Here is a 20131-nt window from a genome sequence, read left to right as displayed (position 1 = left end):
CATTTTGATAGTGGGGTCTAGAGCAGTCAGTGATTCTGCATTTCAATCAATATGATTTACATTGTATTTCTAAGGTGACTCTTTAGACTAGAACTGATTGGGTGGGTTGTGCTGATATAACTCAAACTGACACTGCCCTGTCACCTACTCACAGCACACTCAGTACAGTGAAAAGGTTCACACTCTTATCAGAAGCCACAAATAAAGCTCCAAACCTCTTAAACTATTTGAAAGCTTTGTTCTCAGCATAAGACTTACCCTTTGTTTGTCCCTGTGAGAAGAGGTGTATCAGCAAGAAATTATCAGTAACCTGTCAGTCTTTATTACAGAGTGACAACAGAGGATAAGTTAAATTCCAATTTCATTAAGTCAGCTTTGGAAGGTGACACATGCTGAAAACCTAACAGTGCTACGTTTTAGCTGGGTCTAACATTTGTCCCTGTCCTTTTGAAAAGTTAAATCAAATCACTTTCCTGTCTTATCAACTGATCTCTTCAAATCAGAATAATGAACTCAAAGCAGAATCCCAGAAAGAAGCTTTTCTATTTACTTATAAATTCTGGTTTCAAGCATTTTATGATTTCAGTTTTTCGTCATGTGCTACAGGCAGTTCTCTCTTTAGTTAATTCTTCATGCAGCAATAGAGAGAGAAAGGAATATTCTAAAGCAGGAAATGAACAATTGGAAAAACCTTAAGCTTTTTGGTATTTCTATCACACAACTGATGAGATTTCAAGATTTCAAAAGCCTTCTACAGCAGCTGCTAAATAAAGATCTGTGCTACAACCATGTGTCTTTTCTTTCTTTTTTCAGGAGACCTTGCATTTCTGGAAGAAATGCATACAAGCATGTATAGAGACCCAGTCTATGACAGCTCCCACACATATTTACATTGCCTGAAGTCATAGAGGTATTCCAGCTACTCCTCAACACATCATCTTCCCCTCTACACCTGATCTTTGTAGCTTCAGTGAAATATTTATTTTGCCAGTAGTCCTTCCTCAGAAATTCTACCACTAAATATAAGCTATTGGTTTTTGGCACATAGGTGACACAAAATGTAGTACTTCAAATAGATTCTCTTTTAGGAGTGATGGTTCACACCTTATGCAGGAACAGTTTCTGCAGGGAACAGAAATCATTATTTTTTATAAAGAAGAAATTTCAAATAGTTGCTTCTCCATCAAAAACAAGGGCTGCAGCTCTACCCTTCATGTCAGCCCTGGTCATCAAACCATCCCTCACTATTTAGTGAGTATTAATATTAGAAAGTTTCTCAAATATAGTTATTTCTAACCCATGTCTAGACCCTGCAATTTTAGACTATTATTTCTTTTGCTTTTTACCCAAATAAGAGTTCTTTATTCTCATTACAGAAGTACTACACACATGAAAAAGAATATCATCAGCTTAGCCTCTTCCCAGAGTAAACAAAACATTTCAAGTAATTTCAAGTTTCTTAAACAATATGGTCTATAAATGTCAGATAACTCTCATTCTGCTCTGGCTCTGCACAATGTGTCCATGTATAGATGAATTTTGTTACTGCAGCTGACATTATTGACACTAAGGAGACATCAGTAACTTCACATGCTTCGTATGCTGTACTCTTACTTATATCATCATAGAATCAGAGAATGGTTTGGGCTGGAAGGGACTTTAATGATCATCTAGTTCCAACCTCACTGCCATGGGAAGGGACAGCTTCAATTAGACGAGGTTGCTCAAAATGCCATCCAGCCTGGCCTGGAACACTTCCAGGGATGGAAGTGCACTAGGTCTCACTGTCTACATCATTGATGAACACCACTAAAAGAGCTGTGTCCCAAGAGAGACTCATCACCAGCCTCCACCTGGACACAGAGCTATTGCCCACAGCTCTGGCTGTGTCCATCCAAGTACCAGCCACAGACACCCAATTACACCTGCTGTTTTCCACATCTCGGTTCTTTGACTCATGTTCAGGCTGCCATCTAATTACTATGCACTGCTATGAAGAGCTATGAGCCACGAAGAGGTTTGAAATTCTCCATCTGTACAGTTGATTCTTTCTTCTAAAGTACAGAACTTGCCATCAATTTGCATTGCATATATTGGGAGTATTTTCCAATTTGCCAATTTAATGAAAATGAATGACATTTTCATTAAATCTGTGGAAAAAGCCAGACACCTTGGAAAACAGGTTTGGTTTCATTGTAAAAAAATTTTAATAATGATCAGGATAATTACTTAGAGCTTGATAGTAAATCTGTGCATGGAACAAATGAACCCTTCCATTCCGATGGTAAATTCAATACTCAGGTTTTTCAGCCAGTTTTAAGTAGGAGGGATTTTTTCTACAGTGTACTTTCTGGCCTTTCCTATGAGACTGTCACATGAGAGTCTGTCCAAAGATTTACTGAAGATATATGATATCCTCTATTACTTCTGAATCAATGAAGCCTCTAATCTTCACAGAGGGAAGCCAGTTTGACTTGACACAATTCATTCTTCATCAATAACTGTGCACACTGTTATTCACCTTGTATTCTAAGTGTCTTCAAAGAGTGTATGTGAGGAATCATGCCAAAAATTTTTGACATTTGCATGATCCTGGGCTAAACACTACTGTAATGCCTCACTGAAAAAAAATTAAATATGTTTTCATTCGAATTTATAGAGATAAAAGCCTCTGGCATATCAGAAAATTACTATTTAAGACACCTAAGGTATCCTACCTAATTTACAAAAAAGACTTAAATCTAAAATGCACTAAAACTTACTCCTTTGAGCAAATACTCAGATATGACTGTTCTAACAGTCATTCTATCATAAATCGTTAGGGTTCTCCTCACTTACTATCTACTTACACAATTATCTTATTTGCACCATAAGTGAAATCCAAGTTTTTTTACAAGTCAATTAAAATGAACCATAGTTTCATCTGATGATGAGAACCATGGTGTGGTATTAATGTAAGAGTAGAGTCAGAATCTGAATTATAGTTTATTATTATATTAATCAGATCTGGTTAGTTTGAGGCAAGGTTTATTTAGGCAAAAAGTGTAAGACTAGAAACCTTTCCTCACTATGGTTTCTAGCAAATGTATCAAACATATGAAAGAGAATAAAGAATGTCTCATTCTTTAGAGTATTTGAAATGGCCCATAAAGTCTCCGTTTCACAGAAGAAACTGGGTTTTTTCACAGCAGTTTCTTCTTCTGTGAAATTGAGACTTTATGAACTGAAGCATGTCTGTGAAAATCATCTATGACATAATTTATACTCTTCCAACCAAATAAGCAGATGGTACAATGAAGAAGAGCTATGTAAATCAATGTTTATAAAGTAGCAGACATTTGACAGGCTTCAAATTATGTCCAGGGTACACTGATAGATGCCATTATCCATTACTGTGCTTTCTCTGACATTTTATCTAAGGGCCAAAAGCCAAAAGAAAGACCACAAGCATCTAACCACAAAGTAGCTCTTATTTTCCTATTCTAGTCAGCAATTAGCTCACAGAAACAGAATTCCAAGTATTTCCAATGCCTGTAGTTAAAAATATGCCTTTTTCTAAAATGAAATACAAATGTCATATGCTAAAAGCCATTTCTGGGACTGCAGTCTTTGGACTACAAATATATATTCAATTTGCACAGTAGTTGCATATAAAATATTTCATCACGTGCAACTCTTACATAAACAGAAAGACTATTTATTTTAAAAATACATACCAAAACATGTAGACTCTAATGTAATGTAACTGCCTTCTGCTTTTCATGAAACGGAGATTTTCTGCCCTGTCTGCTATCAAATCAGAAACATGTGATGAGTGTGAGTTACCAGTTCAGGACTTATATTTCATGACCACGTTGGTGTCTGCAACTGCTCAGTCTCGCCATAAAGGATTGTAGCAATCAAACAGGCACAGGTAACATTCAAACGACAAGCAGGGATTTCTGAACTCTAAATCCATCTTCTAAAAGTTGTAGTTTATTTCTTGGTGTGACTCTCCTTTCATGGGTGGATTTTGTTAATATATAGATGGTACTTAAATTTTTCCTAACTGTTCCTCAAAACGATCTCTCTTTAATGCCAGGAAAATATTTTTCTTTTCTAATTTAAACAAGCAACTACACAGACCCTCAGCTCAGCAAAACTAGGTAACTCTTTTTAAGAGAGCAGCAGCAGCAAAACCAGGAAGAACTGACAGGCAACAAACAGACAAAAGAAATTAAGCCAAGGAGCTGGGACAGCAAAGAAAACAAGAGGAAAAAAGAGTACAGAATGTGTTGATGATAACTTCCTTCTCCAAGTGATAGAGGACCCAACAAGGACAGCAGTTATGCTGCACTCTGCTCACCAAGATGGAGCTGGTGGGAAATGTGAAGCCCAAGGGCAGCCTGGGCTACTTTGACCATGAAGTAGTGGGGTTCAAGATCTTTTTGGCAGCAAAGAGAACACACAGCAAGCTCAACGCCCTTTAGAAGGGTAGACTTTGGCCTCTTTAGGGATCTGTTCGGTATAGTACCATGGAATAAAGCCCTGGAGAGAAGAAGGGCTCAAGAAACCTGGTTGATACTCAAGGATCATATCCTTCAAGTTCAGGAGTGATGCATCCAAAAGAGGATGTTCAGCAAAAACGCCTGGAGGCCTGCATGGATGGACAAGGTACTCCTAGGCAAACTCAAACAAACGAACAAACAAACAAACAAAAGCCTATAGAGGATGGCAGCAAGGACAGGTAGCCTGGAAGAAATGCAGAAAGATTGCTTGAGCAGCCAGAGATGACATTAGGAAAGACAAAACCCTGAGAGATTTAAATCTGGCCAGGGACACGATGGGCAACCAGAAAAGGTTCTGTAGGTACACTGGTGGCAAAAAGAAAACACGGGAAAATGTGGGCCCTCTCTAAAGGGAAATGAGAGATATGGTTACATGAGATTTGGAGAAAAATGAAGTACTCAATGACCTTTTTGCCTTAGTCTTCACCATCAAGTGATCCAGCAACACCAACTGAGTTGCACAAGGAAAAGTCAGGGACTGGGAAATGAAAAACACATCTGATATAGGAAAAGATCAAGTTTGAGACCATATTTAGAACCTGAAGGTGCACAAATCCATAGAACCCAAGGAGATGCATCCACAGATCCTGAGGGAACTGACAGATTAAGTGGCTAAGCCACCTTCCATCCTATCTGAGCAGTTGTGGCAGGCCAGTGAAGTTCCCAGTGCCTGGAAAAGGGGAAACAAAATTCCCACTTTTAAAAAAGGAAGACTCAGGGAACACAGGCCACCCTCATCTCACCTTTGTGCCTGGCAAGATCATGGAAGAGATCTTCCAGGAAACTATGCTAAGGTACATGAAAAATAAGGTGGTGATTAGTGACAGCCAACATGGCTTTACTAAGGGTAAACTGTGCCTAATAAATTGGGTGGCCTTCTAAAACGGGGTTACAGTGCTGGTGGATAAAGAGCAAGTGATGTCTCCTACCTGGACTGGTGCAAAGCATTCAACACTATCATACATAATATCTTTGTCTCTTGCCTCTTTCCATGGTTCTACATAGATGTTTATATACTACTTCCTACCTAACTCTCTGGCAGTAATTCTATACCATGCCCCACTATTTAAAGTTAAATTATGTCCTGTAACGGGAATGTAGGAAAGATAGCCTTGTGATTTAAGAACTAGACTGGAACTCTGTAGCTTGAAGGCATACAAATTTTGTCTCTGACTTTCAGCAGGGTACTCAAATCTTCAGCTTTAGTACTCTGTATGTAAAATGTAAAGTGCCTCAAATGTATGTGAAAGGGTAAGTCAATTAGCTGCCAAATCTTTACTATACAGTAGACACACAAGAAAAATCATACAGAAAAATAATTTTAAATAAGGAAGAAAAAAGCCTAGTTGCTTGTAGTGTTGGCAAAATACACAGATAAAATACATTTAACAGCTTTGAAATCCTGCAAAAATACAAGCCAATCCCTACATCCTGTGAATGGATCTTTTTAGCAGTGGGATTAAAGCAACCAGAAATCTTGTCTGCACTATACTTCCACTCACAGAGCTTGGTACTTTAATGCCAGGATCAAAGACAGAAATCGAATCTGTGAACCTCAATTGCTTTTTCATCATCTGACTTGTAATATCAGCCTTGTTCTGGCCAGTGCCTGGGAGCTACAGGGGTGATGTGAGAGAGTGCCAGCAATCACATCCCCACAGAAGGCATTCCAGGGCAGCTGGGACGCCAAGGTCCCCAGCAGCCACAAGCAGTTTATTCTCAAAGCCTGAGAACCAGAAGCTATTTCCTTTCTTTAATTTTGCATTTAAGGATGACAGGAAGATGATAAACAGCCAAAGCCCAGACACATCAATATGCTAGCAGTACAAAAGCTCTTTGTGATTGACTGACAAAACCTAAAGAAGGGGAGGAGACCCTCTTTCTTCCATTGGGGATGGCTCTGGACAGAGACGCCTGAAATTTTAGCCCTCAAAAGATTCTCCTGTTACCACCAGATCACCTTGCAGGTAAACACTTTCCTGGTTCATTGAGTCACTGTTACGTATCTGAAAAAGAATCTCCACTGAAAAGTGATAATGGTGGAAAAATACTCCCTATTGTACAGCCATAATTCTTGTACAGCTTGTCTGCAGGCAATGCATTTCCTCTCTTGAGGAGGCTGTGGAACTGGATCCAGCTACATGTAAAGCAATGTGTTAAAACAAGTACAAGATTTACTGTTGGAAAGAAAAAGTTAAAATACATTCCAGGAACCTAGGTACCATATGGCTGAAAGTGACTAAACATGGTAAATTAAATTTAATCTCTTCACATTACATTCAAAAGTTTGTATTTTGCTATATAAGAGTAAACATTGCAAATGCAATGAACTATTTGTAATAACTTGTACTCCATTTTAACTTCAAAAGAAACAAATTATTTCTGTAGGCTGTTACATTTGTAATAGTGTATGCACAGTACTAAAAATCCCTATTTCACTTATTTCCTAGCATGCAAATTGGCATGTGTACCATGATGCTTTTATCAGTTTTTTCTCCTTTCCTCCCCTATAGCTGTAAAATCACTGGTACTACCTAATCCACAGGAAGCAATTAAGCAAGACTCCTGAATTTAGTGTGAAAGGGGTTTTGTTTTTTTTTTTTTTTAAAGCAGCGAAGCTCAACAAAAGAGAAGTCACATGCTTTAAAGATGCTTTAAAGAATCTTCTTGACTTTTGACATGTGTATTACCATTGAACAGATTTACCAGCATATCTCAATATGAAAAAAACTGCAACCACAAAAAAAAAGATAGGAAAGACAGGAACTAAACAGAACATAGTTTTCTTCCCTCACTGGCAGCTGAAAAAGCCTACTCTGCAGCCTTTCTGCAGACTGCAGGAATCAGGAGCAGCATGATTTAACATAGGGAAAATGAAAACTAACCCAAGTTCAGCCCACACATTTAATAGTCCTCATTTGGACCTGACCTAACCACAGCTCATGCCTTCAAGAGCAGAGCTAGTTTGAAGACAAGGGTATAATACAACAATAAAATATTTGCCTACTCATTTCAATCCACTATTAGCTTGAGAGACTAAGTGAAAAATAGTATGTACTGGGGCTGGCAAACTTCCTGTAACAAGAAAGGTGGTTCAAGGGATCGGAGGCAGTACACCTCTTTTTAAAAAAAGTCAGAAGGACAATGACCACCTTTATTCTGGGCTGTCATTTGATACAGATAACATTTAGGCAGTGATCAGGCATATAAAAACAGAGTTGTAGACAGCATGCTGCAAAATATGTACTGTTTCTCTGTTAAATCAGGATGAAGAAACAAAAAAAGGCAGAAAATGACCTGATGACTTGCAAATTAGTTACTTTGATGGTCCACTATGCTCTTAAATAAGTGCTTTATCTGAAGAGCTTTGGTAAACCCAAAGACAAAAACCTGCATTATAACTCTAATAATGCAACCACCCATGTTCTCCTACTCCTTTAATTACAGCTGGTTCGTGGCTGGTCAAAACCCTGTTCTGCTTGGCCTCTTACTCCTTCACTGTGGATACTGTTCCATCTATCCTCCTCACGTTTCTCTTTTCTTCTCTGATCAAGCAGTGCACCTCATAACAAGAGTAGGTCAAGGGGGAAACAGTGAGTTTGGGAACTCAGTATAATCCACCAGTCATCCTCAAAAGGATCCAAAGAAAAAAATATTTTAAAAGAACTCAAGAAGAGCATTTGTTTTCCCACTGCACACAGCCCCATATGGAGCCTCCTGCCAGTCCCTTCCCTCCCCTTGGCTCCCACCACCACTGCTCCCAGTCGATCACAACTCTGGGAAAGCGATGCTAATCATCTGTCTCTGCTGATAGTGACACTGCCACTGTGACTCCAGCTCACCTTCCTACACTCTCACCCGCTTTTCGGGAGACTAAGGAGCTGCCAGCTGGGACAGGGGGAGGCAGAGATGACACTCGCACAGCTCAGCACCAGGTAACAGCTGCTTTCATCTTACTATCAGAAGGAGTGTTTAAAATACTCTAAATATGCTTATGCTTATCCCTTTGAACACCTAAATCTTGCAGTATAGGCTCTCACGTCTGGTTTAATTTCCTATGGGGTATATGGACATGCACTCTGCACCTCTTCTGAGGGTAGGCACGGACATGGTGACATTGCTTGGCTTGGCATGACAGCCACACCACAGCAGACCATAAAATAATGAGCAAAGGACTGAAGGCTGATGTGGCGTGCATTTCCTTGGGAGAAACTGCAAATGCAACAGGCATCATGCAATCAAAGATCATTATCAAAATGTCAGAAGTTTTCTCTCAGGGTATTTTCAGGAAATTAGTCCAATAACTCCAGGTATCTTAAGACTACATCTGTTCTAGTAACATTTCAGTAGCACAAACACGTATTCGAAAGGCAAACATGAATATTAAATGCTACATTCTAATCACGAAACTAAATTCTTTCTCAAGTAAAGGTACTCGAAAAAAACTTCATAAAATTAACAGTACATGACAGATCTCTAATTTAAAGCAATAAATACTGTAACCAAATTGGCATGTACATTTGGAAAGACAGGAATAAATAATAGCGAATTTAAATTTTTCCAGTTACAAAGATGCATCTCTAGGACACAAAAAAGGTATAAATACTTTCCCTTTTTCCTCTTCAGAAGGATCTAAAGCGATCACAGAGTTTACTGAAGTTTTGAACTTCTTATTACTGTAAAAACTACAATAATTCTGTTTAGAATTTAAAAGGATACTTTCAATTATTTCACATATTTTTTCCAAGCAGGCAAGCACTTTGTTCTATGCTGTCCTTTTCCTGTAATTTGCATCCAAAAACTTTGGCAACCATAAAAATCAATACTTAAATAAATACTTCAGTATACATGTCCCTTTCAGGTTTTTTGCTTTTATTAGCAGAACATAAGGTAAATTTTTTCATATCAAAGCCAAGAAATGGAAAGATAATATGGGCCATGTATGCAGAATAGCTTAGAAAAAAACTTTGAATCATAGTATCTCAGCATTTCATTAATTCCAAACACTTACCATCCCTCAGAATAATTTTAATAGGATCTCTAGGTAACTTTAAAGAAAAAATATTAGCCTAGATGTACTTCACCTAGAACTGTGCAAGTAAGTTTGGTGCACAATCCCCTATATAACCAGTAAGAGAGAGGAAGCTCCACAACATGAGCTAAACCTACACAAGATGAGAACTGCCCATTGGATCTGCCCATTTTCCCCTCCTATTTCCTAACTTAAATCAGATAGGTGCCTGAAGCTGAAGATGAGTCTTGGAAACAGACCCTAGAAACATGCTGAAGATGTAGCTGCTCTACGGCACTCTTTAATGCTATATTGGGGATCAAAATGGATTTCTTCTAATTTTATGAATACCACTGTTGTCTTCTTCCTCCAGTACTGCTCAAATGAATAAGTGAAAAATAATGGTTTGCAGTTGAAAATATAACACAGAAACTGCAAAAGTAGAAGTTCCTCATGGTTATTGTATAACAGCCACTGCAAAGAATGACGGTGCAAGAGTGCCAGGAGATGCACACAAATCAAATAAAGATGCCCTCCTCAATCCTGCTGGACACTGCAATTTTCTTCCCTAAATACACTTTGTTTTGTAAAATCTCTAGGTCCAGATAATTCTTCTTACCTGTATGAAAATCTAAAAATATCAAATTGTTCTAGTAATAAAAAATTGCTTAAGATGCATCTTTATTCTTTATCATTTTGGAACTAGAGGTGTATGTCCAGCTTTAGTCTGAAGAGAAACAGTCTCCCTCTCCTGTGAATACAACGGAGTTCAGACCAGAGCTCCACAAAACTCAGCAATCCACAAAATTTCCTTGCAAACCAAAAGTACTATATGGCACAGCAAGATTTAAAGAGACAAAAAACCCCAACCAAACAAAACAAAACAAACACACTAAAATGCAGTGGAAGTCTGCTACAAGACAATGAGAGAACAAAAAAGGTGTTTCATGAAAAAGAAAAACAGTAAAAGATTCTTTTTCACTTTTTATTCTATTGGTAGATAAACAGAACATAGGTTATCTCACCTTCTACCCATATTTATATTTAAACCCAGTCTGTGCAAGTCCAGCACTCGTCGCTGCCAGAAGTGCCTGAGTTAACCCAGAAGGTTATCTTCTCTTCCCATCCCCCTCCTGCAATTCATGTTCTACTTTTGCTCACACTAAATAAAGCAAACTGATATTTATAGCATTTCTTAGGAGGTTGAATGTTTTCATCTACTCACCAGGTCATCCAAAATACCTCAGAAATCAAGTCTCATGACATTTACCAAAACAACGCTTTGAATCACTAACTTTGAGATGTTTATATAAGGATAGTAAAAAACATATAAACATGGAAAAAATCCTCATCTGTTTTTTTCTTCTGATTTATTACATAATAATTCAACAGCAGAGGACTTTTAATGCACTCCTGTAATTCTACAGCAAATGGAAAGGGCTCCAAAATAATCTTTATAAGAAAGGGGAAGATTGTTTCCTATTAAATCCATATAACAGCAACTCCAACTGTTAAACCTGCTGATTCTACTGTAGAAGGAAAGTGGAATTATAAGGCAAAAATATCTTTCAAGCAGTTGCTTCAGCACAGACGGCAGTTTAAGTAATTAAACAAGAGACTAATATGGCACTGGTACCACACATTTTTAAAAGAAAATAAAGGCACTTTGAAATATCATGTCGAAAATACTGAATAAATTACAGGATATGTGTTTCACAGAGAAAGAAGAGCAAATAGCTGTAATTTGGGAGGCTAGAATTTCCTTAATGAGATAGCATAAAGGGCTCTGTGAACAAAAGGACCTTTCTTAAAGGTTTTCAGTGTCTTTACACAAGTTTCAGTACTCTACTTTGGTAGCAGTATATAATACTGCATCTGCATTTCTTATGTGTTTTTTCACTAACCATTTTTAATCAGCACATAATATATAAATGGCATTAAGAGATCAAGAGCTTTCCGTTGTGAACTACGCAAATCCTGAGTTATGAAAAACATAATGTCCTGCTTTGTGAAATCACAGCAGTAACTTCAGATTGTCTGAAACTACCATCTCAGAAAATAACACTTCAGCTTTTATCTCTAGAGAAGGCAGCCTTCATCCTCAACTCATGATCAATCAATCATCAGAAACATTCAGCTTTTCTTAATAGCTGGTTTCAGCTCTTAGGTGGAGCTTTGCTTTCTAAGGTTCAGAGCAGATGAATTAACATGTGCATATTATATAAGCTGGTAGTTTATGGTCCAAGGATTAACTACTACAACAACCAGTATGTAGTCTGCCAACACATATTCACCCAAATTGCCAGATTTTCTAAGTTTATATGGGTAGGATTTCTATGTAGGTGTTCATTTATTGTACAGAGATTGCAAGTCTTATATTACCTGGATTTCTTCACGCACAAAAATGCACAGGCATTGCATCACCCTTCCAAAAAATCCCTTGTGTATTATTCAAGATGAAACTGCTACTAAAAAAAAATTTCACTGTTTTACAAATATTTATTTTGTACATTGTAGGATCCCTCCTGTTTCTTCATTTCATTCTATCCAACTCCTCTAGAAGACAGACTCTGGACAGTACCACGAATTATTCAACTTGAAATAAGATGGCATGAAACCACAGTATAATCAAAACCTTGCTACCCACAAACTTAATTCCATGCAAATCACAATTTAAAAAACAATTAGAAGCATTAAAAAAAAGTGTACTTTTATTACAAGACACTTTAAGAATGGTGTTTGAGGACTGATCAAGTGACCTCTCTGCTGTCTCTTCTCATTGAAGGGAACTAGAGCTGGCCAGACTGCATATCCAGAGGTATTTTCACCCAGACCCCTCTATACCTGGTTTCTTTAAGAAAGCAGCATACTGTGAAGAAGTCCTACTCACAACACATCAGATGACACAACGACATCAGGTGACACTACTAAGTACTGAGTTTTTTGAGTAAGTGGTGAACGCTCACACCCAGTGGAGTTCAATATCATCTAAAAATTAATTCCTACAGGTAATATCCAACAGATATGAGAACATTCCTCTCTCCAAACACACTTTTGCATCTAAGACTCTTAGGCAAATATTTGTGGAAGGGGAACAATCCTGTTTCAACTGTGGTTGCCTACATGTGTGCATTAAATATACATATGTCAGATTCCACTATACTGTGTATACTACAGCTATCCACAAATGATTAATACATCCTAATTTCATCATTTCCAGTGAAGTGGAGCAGAAGCATTTTGAGAAAACACAGAGGTCTAAGTTAGAAGAAAAGTACCACAAGAGGAGGATGGAAGAGAAGAAATAAAAAACGCACTGCACTAAAATATGATTCCTCTGTCTGTAAATATAACTCTGTTGCTTGTAAACCTATCATCTGCATTTCAGCTGCTTTTTTCCTAGTATATTCTTCTATTTTTTCCTGTCTCCTGAGATGACCTTTTTGCTTCCCTCTTCGGTCACTCTCTCCTTCCTTCTTCCTGCTGTTTTCCTTTGTATGTTGCTCTTCTGAATTTACCTTTCATTCTGACTCTCCTCTCACTTCATCTATTCTGGAGTAATTATTCCTGGTTTTTCCTTCTACCATTTCAGTTCTGTAACTTTATTTCTTTACTCGTTAAGATTTAGCAGCTACTTTTCCTTGTCCTGTAGCAAATACAGTAATGTTTGAACAGTCCAACAGAATTTGGGGAAAACTCCAGTGATAAATATCAAGGCTGCTTGGTGAAGTTTTCAACTAGTATGAAACACCTGCCTCATCATCAGACCATTATTACAGAATTTGTTTAGAAAACAATATAAGATAGAGATTATTGTGAGATACTGAAGACAAATCAATATACTAGAAAAGGAAATATTCAAATAAATCAAGAAGAACAATGCTCATACTTCTGTAGACCAAGACTCATAAATCTGTAACAGCAATATTTCCTGCAACAGTAGGAGTGGGTAGGAAGACACTCACCTCAAGGGAGAGGTACAATCATGTTGCAATTAAGTGCTATATTGGTATTTTTCTTTTTTAATAGATAACTATCGACCAGAGGACTGACCTTCCAGAAGCAACACTAAGCAAACTCGACTTTATAGGCTGCGATTAACCTGGCAACCTGAAAGTAGCCTGGAAGCTGTGTGATGTAGAGAATATACCTCAATTCTTCCATGAAGAAAATACTTTCAAACTTTCCAACTCAAATAACTTTTAATCTCCTAGATTCAGCTAAGGTCACCTAAAGTTATGCTGGTATGCAGTTACTTTAAAATGACCAAATTTGCAGCATGTAAATGCTGTGGAGCATTTCTGCTGTCCATGCTTTCCCAATCAGCACTACTGGCTAAGTCCGATGCAGCTAGTGTGCATCATAGTACAGGCTGTGCAATGAAAAGGATTCAGCTCAAAACTACCTGGAGCAGAGAGAGCAGCCAAATTTAGTTAAACCTGGAGGTGTTAGGAAGGTAGTGCCAACCAGGGCTACCTATTAGGGACAGTAGTAATTTTTAATATCAGAGGACCCGATAACCTCAGGTAAGGCAGTTAATATAGACTCAGAAAATAAAAGACTGTTTTGTTTTTATTCCATGCAACAATTGACTCCGAAGCATCAGTCAGACTTTTATGGCATAGAGGTAGACTTACATTAAGTCTCTTTTTAGAAAGGTTTTAAGCTTCAAATTATGCCATATAGGTATCAGGATTTTATATTTAATAATGAAAGACATTTTATATGATCTTAGTGACCATGACTGCTACTGCTCTCAGTACCTTTGTTGACATTTTAGTTGGGTGGAGAGGACAAAAGGCAGCTCTGGGAACAATTTAAGTACAATGCAAAAGAGAATTTTCTGATTTTCAGGTCACTGAATGCTTGATAAGAGTAAACAGTCAACAAGAATATATTCTACAAGCAAAACAGATCTGACTTTGAAAAAGGTGTTTATTGAAAAAGTATGAACATGACTTTGTCAGTTTGATCCACTTATGATTAAGAAAAAGGCTGAAATGATTTTGAGCCATTAAATATGAAATGTAATTTAATGACACTCCCAATTACTTTCCACTTTACATGACAACAGAGATGCAAAGATTGCCTTCCCTGAGACTCCACACAGGATTTTTCCAAGGGCTGTCCAAAATCTTACTCAAGGGCATCAATGGTTAATTCACATTATCAATTCAGACAGCAACCAGCTCACAGTCACAGCCACTCCAGACAAATGGACAACTCTGAGCCCTGATTAAGTGACCTCTCTGCTGTCTCTTCTCCCTGAGCAGTTGACCAGACTCTGTGCATATCCAGAGGCATTTTCATCCAGACCCCTCTATACCTGGTTTCTTTAGGAAAGTAGCACACTGTGAAGAAGTCCTACTCCAACTACTCCAAGTACTCATTACACCGAGGGGAAAAAAAAAACCTCAAACACTAGTCTATGCTAATTATTTTTGACAGATTTGCCTTAGCACTTCATTGGTGTTTAGAAATAGATTTTTCCCCCAATAATTAAACTAAACTTGAGCCTCTATTTTAATTCCACTGGTAAAACACAAAGACAAAAGGAATTAAATGTTGTTGATGATTGCTCAACAGGATATTCCATCAGCCTTGGCATGGAGTCACTGTTTTAGAAGAGAAAGTGGTTTGGAGCCAATTCAACTGTCAAGCCAGGGGAAAATTCACCAAATATGTCTGGACTCTTCTGTGTCAGTTCTCACCTCTGGAGAGGCTACAGGAAAGCTGGAGAGGGACGTTTTACAAGGGCATGTAGTGATAGGATGAGATATTTGCCTCAAACTGAAAGAGGGTTGGCTTAGATTTGATATTAAGAAGAAATTATTTACTGTGACAGACCATGTGGTGGTGAGTCACTGGAATGGTTTCCCTGAGAAGCTGTGGATGTCTCTTCTCTGGAAGTGTTCAAGGCCAGGCTGTATGGGGCTTTGAGCACTGGTCCAGAGGAATATGTCCCTGCTCATGGCAGGAGGGCTGCCATGATGACCCTGAAGCTCCCTTTCCGACCAAACTATTCTAGGAGTCTGTGATTTAACTTGCAGGTTCTCTCTGAAACACTGCCTCATTACCAAAGACATAGACAGGAGACAATTAGCTTCCTCCAAGATCATACAACATTTGTGGTTTGACCAGAATTTTAGTCCTCTGAGTTCGTTTGACCAGCATTTATGCAGACAGGTGTCTAACCTCAACCTTATAAGTCAAATTCTCTGAGGCTGTTACGGCTTAACTCAGGGACATAGAAGAAAATAAAGCAAGAAGACTGCCAATGCAAGGTTCTTAATAGGTTATAGATGAAAGGAGGAATGCTTCTTCGAATCCCCTAAATTAACAGCCCTCTTCTATCCACAGACTGTTCTTGGCCAATATCCGTAAGTAATGGAATTATGAAAAACAAGCTGCAGCTTTCCAGAGTTTTGCAATTACCAGGGGATCATACAGCTTGAAGAACCATAGACGGCTGCACGCTGCAGAAAACTCTAAGTCAAAGGGTTGTAGTCAAAGGTTACTTTAAAAACAACTTTCCAATTTGAGACAGAATGAAGAAAATTTGAGAGGTCTGGTATTTAAAGGGAAATAAGACAAATTACATACATTTATAATGCAAACTGAGAGGGAAACAAGGCATTAAAATGAGTGTCTCATCTACCTCTCACTACTGTAAGTTTTAAAACATTAATATAATTCGTAACTCGTGAAAACATGTGAAACAAGTTTATTCTAAATTAGAAAGAAGGTAGTTACACCTGTACACAAGTCAAATATTTGATATTATTTAAGACCACAACATTTCATTTTCCTGTTCTCCTTTATTCTTACCAGAAGAGAAAATGTAATCTCCCCGCCATGAGCTCTTAAAAAGAGCCACGAAAAGTAGATTTCAGTTGTTTTCACACTATGTTAGATCTCCAGGGTCTTATTTAGGAAATGAAACTCCTTAAGTAATCAGCACATTCTCCAGAAGACTCAACATTTCCATTTTTAGCTCAATTATGTGTACCAGTACTGGGTGATGCCACTGAAGTACTCCAGTCAATTCAACTTCAGTGAAGAACACACAGAGGAAGACCAAAAAAACATTAAGCTCCAAGAAACACTGCTCAAAACAATTTTTACAACATGCACAGATACACCAGCAACATACCTGAAGAAGAACATGAACAGAGCAGCTGTGATGCAGAACAAAAGGACCTACAAGAAGGAGAAGGAGTGTTATTACATTACACACTACTACTGCATGTTCTGGATCATGAAGATTTTATATCTTTTACTATAAAAGTTATGCTTTATTTATATGCTTGAGGGGCCAGAACAAAAGCTTGTTTGAGTTCACCAAAAAGGACTGCCTCATTTCTAGTGGACTTTGAATTATTCCTGTAGAAGCTTAAAAAATTGAAACCCAAACTGGGGTAGTGGGACAAGAGATACAGCAAATGGCATCACTTAAAAGCACCTGTAATAAAAGACCAAGTAATAAAATAATTATAAAACAACAGAATTTAAACAATAAAATACTAGAACTGAAACTTAAATATCATATTTTACCAGTCTTTGCTTTTGTGATTTATGCAAATATCATATTGCTAGTTCCTGCTTAAAAGGCACAGTGTTTAAAACATCTGTATAGACAGCTGCTTGTGCTGAACTGCTTTTCCAGCAGGTTTGACAGTAGATAATTCTATTCCAAATTAACAGTACCCTTTCTAGTAGTTTACCTTACTGCTAAACTCACTTGGAGCAATCCTGTCTTGCTCTGTATCATCAGTGTGCTCATACAAGAGTTGTTGAGCAAACTTAGCAGCTCTCCAGTACTGACAGGGAATGTCCAACTTCATCCTGCCAACCTCTCTGCTGGGACTTACAGCTGTTACCTCCTCCTTATCACCTGCACAGGGACTCACAAATGCTGAAGAAAACATGCCTTAATCCACTCCATCTTTGCCAGGTACAGCTACAAGTGAGAAAATATTGTTTTGTTCTAGATATGCTGAACCATATTCATACCATCGTTTAGGAGGCAAAATCCTTACAGAAATATTGCAAGTCTTTCAGAAAATATTTGCACCTATTTTCAAGGGTTGAAGAAGTTTTGATCATGAGAGGATACACACATCTTATGTAAGAAGAAATGCAAGAGGTGGCAGAGGTGTAAATCAGGTGGTTATAAATACGTAGAACAGGAGGCTGCTGTGTGTTAAAACAGATCAGAAAGTGTGATAAAAATTTGCATAGGAAATCTTTACAATGACTTTCAGACAAAAAAATCTTAAAATGGGACCATTTCCCTCTCTCAGTCCTCTGGCACGTGACTTAAAGTCACATGAGACGTTATAACATCTGTTGTGTAAACTATCCCTTTTTTCCTTTTCCATCATCAGTACTATCATACTTTAATAATCTGCATCAAAAATGGGAACATCTGAAATCGTTTAATACAAAATCATTAGGGAAAAGGTATATTTTATGAGGGTAATGGAATATTTCATTTCAAACTAGGAGCAAAAGCAGACAAGCAGACTTGTTTTTAAACACAAATTCTACTCAAAAAGATCTGCCCTATTCCTCTAAAGTTCAAAATGTATTTGATCAGTCAAACAACCATCAATTCTCTAGAGGTTATTCTGGAGACACAGGGGAAAGGTGGCTTGACAGCCTGAGGATCAATATTGGGAAATAAATGAGACATGGCAAAGAACCAGTTTTCTGCATGATGGGGGGACAGCAGTATGACAAAACAAAAAACGAAAGAGAAAAAGAAAAACCAAAAACAACCAAAACAAGTAAGCCTTTGCATACTAATAACACTCACTTCACTGAACAGTCTTTTTCTTGCTCTTTTTTTTTTATTCCTTTTTTTTCTTTTTTTCTTTTTTTTTTTTTTTTTTTTTTTTCCCCAGTAAGTTCGATAACAATCTAAGATGCCCCCAGAGCTCTCTCTACTCCAGGCTAAAGCACTGTAGCTTTCTCAGCTTGAGAAACCCAGCACTGGACACAATGCTAGAGATGTGTCACAGCAGCTCTGAGTAGAAGGGAAAGATCACCTGGTTCAATCTGCTGGCAAGTGGCCTCCTGTGCTGGAAGGGCCCTTTGCTGGCTTATGTTCAGCTTGGTGCCCACCTGGACTCCCAATTCTTTTTTGAGAAGCTGCTTTCCAATGCCCCCAAGGATACACTAGTGTCTGGGGCTATTCCTCACCAGAGCCACAACTCATCTCTTTGTTGAGCCTCATCAGGTTCCCATCTGCACATTTCTCCAGCCTGTGGACATCCCTCTGGCTGGCAGCACAACCACCTTGTGCAGCAATAGCTCCTCCCAGTTTTGAATCACCTGCAAAGCTGCCGTGGGTAGAGCCGCTTGTCCACTTCTCCAGGTAATTAATAAAAATGCTGCTGACCCAAGGATGACCTGCTGGGGTCTGCCACCAGTGACCAGTCTCCTGCTGGACTTTGTGCTGCTGACCACAGCCCTCCATTTCTGCCACTTGAGTTCAGCCACTTTTCAACCCACCTCATCATTTTGCCTACAACCTATATTCCATTCAGCAAAATCTGGAAACTAAAAATACTTGAAGGCCTTCTTAATCAGCCTCTATAATTTCCAGATGTTGTCCAGAATTTAAAAACGTTCCTTGAAAAAAATAAGATGTGGAAGACCTTGGGCAGGTAGAGCAGCAGGAACTGCTACTAACTTTTGTAAATGAGAATTTCAGAGAATATCAGACTGTCAATCAGACCACTTCTAGCATCCACAACCATACTGCAATATATTATTTGATACGGGCAGCTTACAACCATATAGATAATAAGATAAGAAACAACCAACACAACAAAGAAATAAATTAAAATTACTGGAATTTTCTTCTTTGACAGATGATTTAAGGGAAGGAATATAATGTAGTTTTTCCTAATTTTAATGCACCTCTGTCACAGTCAATCAAGCAAGTATGCACAGGGCTGCTCAAAAACACTGCAGGAGAAAACTCTCACAGCCAGCAATTCATTATCAAATTAAAAGACATTTTAAATGAAGTCACGGAAGAAGTTTTGCCTCCCTCTTCAATAATCATTTAAATGACAGAAAGTGATTGAATTGCCCAAAGTCAACACAAATAAATTCAATTAAAATTAATACAAAGTAGTTGGCAGGAGAAATCACATCCATAAAAACAAGAAACCACTGTGTAGACAAGAGTACAATGAGTATGTATACAAGAGTATAAAAACTCCACAGGTCACAAGTAAATAGGCACATACAATGCAATATTGTAGAAAGCATTGCGAAATATTACAGACTCTTCCAGAACCAAAGGTAATAACTTCATGCTAGCAAAACCAATGTTGGGAGCATCATTATTAAAGAAAAGCAGAGACAAAACAAGGCAGCCCAAAAGATCATGATGGAAATAAAAGGCCTGTAGGTTACAACTGTTGGAAAATTATTGAAACCACCAAAGAAGTAGTTAGTGATGAATATGACAATTATTTTCACATAATTACCATATACCGATAAATCTGTCTCATCAGGTACAGAAGAAGGGAGGCAGAGTTAAATCTACAGCAAATAA

At 38.0% G+C, this 20131-nt stretch overlaps 1 protein-coding gene across 1 annotated transcript in view; it reads right to left on the bottom strand.

Moving 5' to 3' along the window:
* TMEM135 (transmembrane protein 135) overlaps nt 1-20131 on the bottom strand; it is a 161539-nt gene that overhangs the window by 42725 nt on the left and 98683 nt on the right. The window contains exon 6 of the mRNA XM_066341303.1: nt 16712-16758. Coding sequence (XP_066197400.1) covers nt 16712-16758 — 47 coding nt within the window. The remainder of the gene's footprint in view (nt 1-16711; nt 16759-20131) is intronic.

This window comes from Sylvia atricapilla, chromosome 2 (assembly GCF_009819655.1).
Source record: "Sylvia atricapilla isolate bSylAtr1 chromosome 2, bSylAtr1.pri, whole genome shotgun sequence".
Taxonomy (NCBI): Eukaryota; Metazoa; Chordata; class Aves; order Passeriformes; family Sylviidae; genus Sylvia; species Sylvia atricapilla.
Note: the sequence above shows the minus strand (reverse complement) of the source record. Positions and strands in the feature narration are given on the sequence as shown.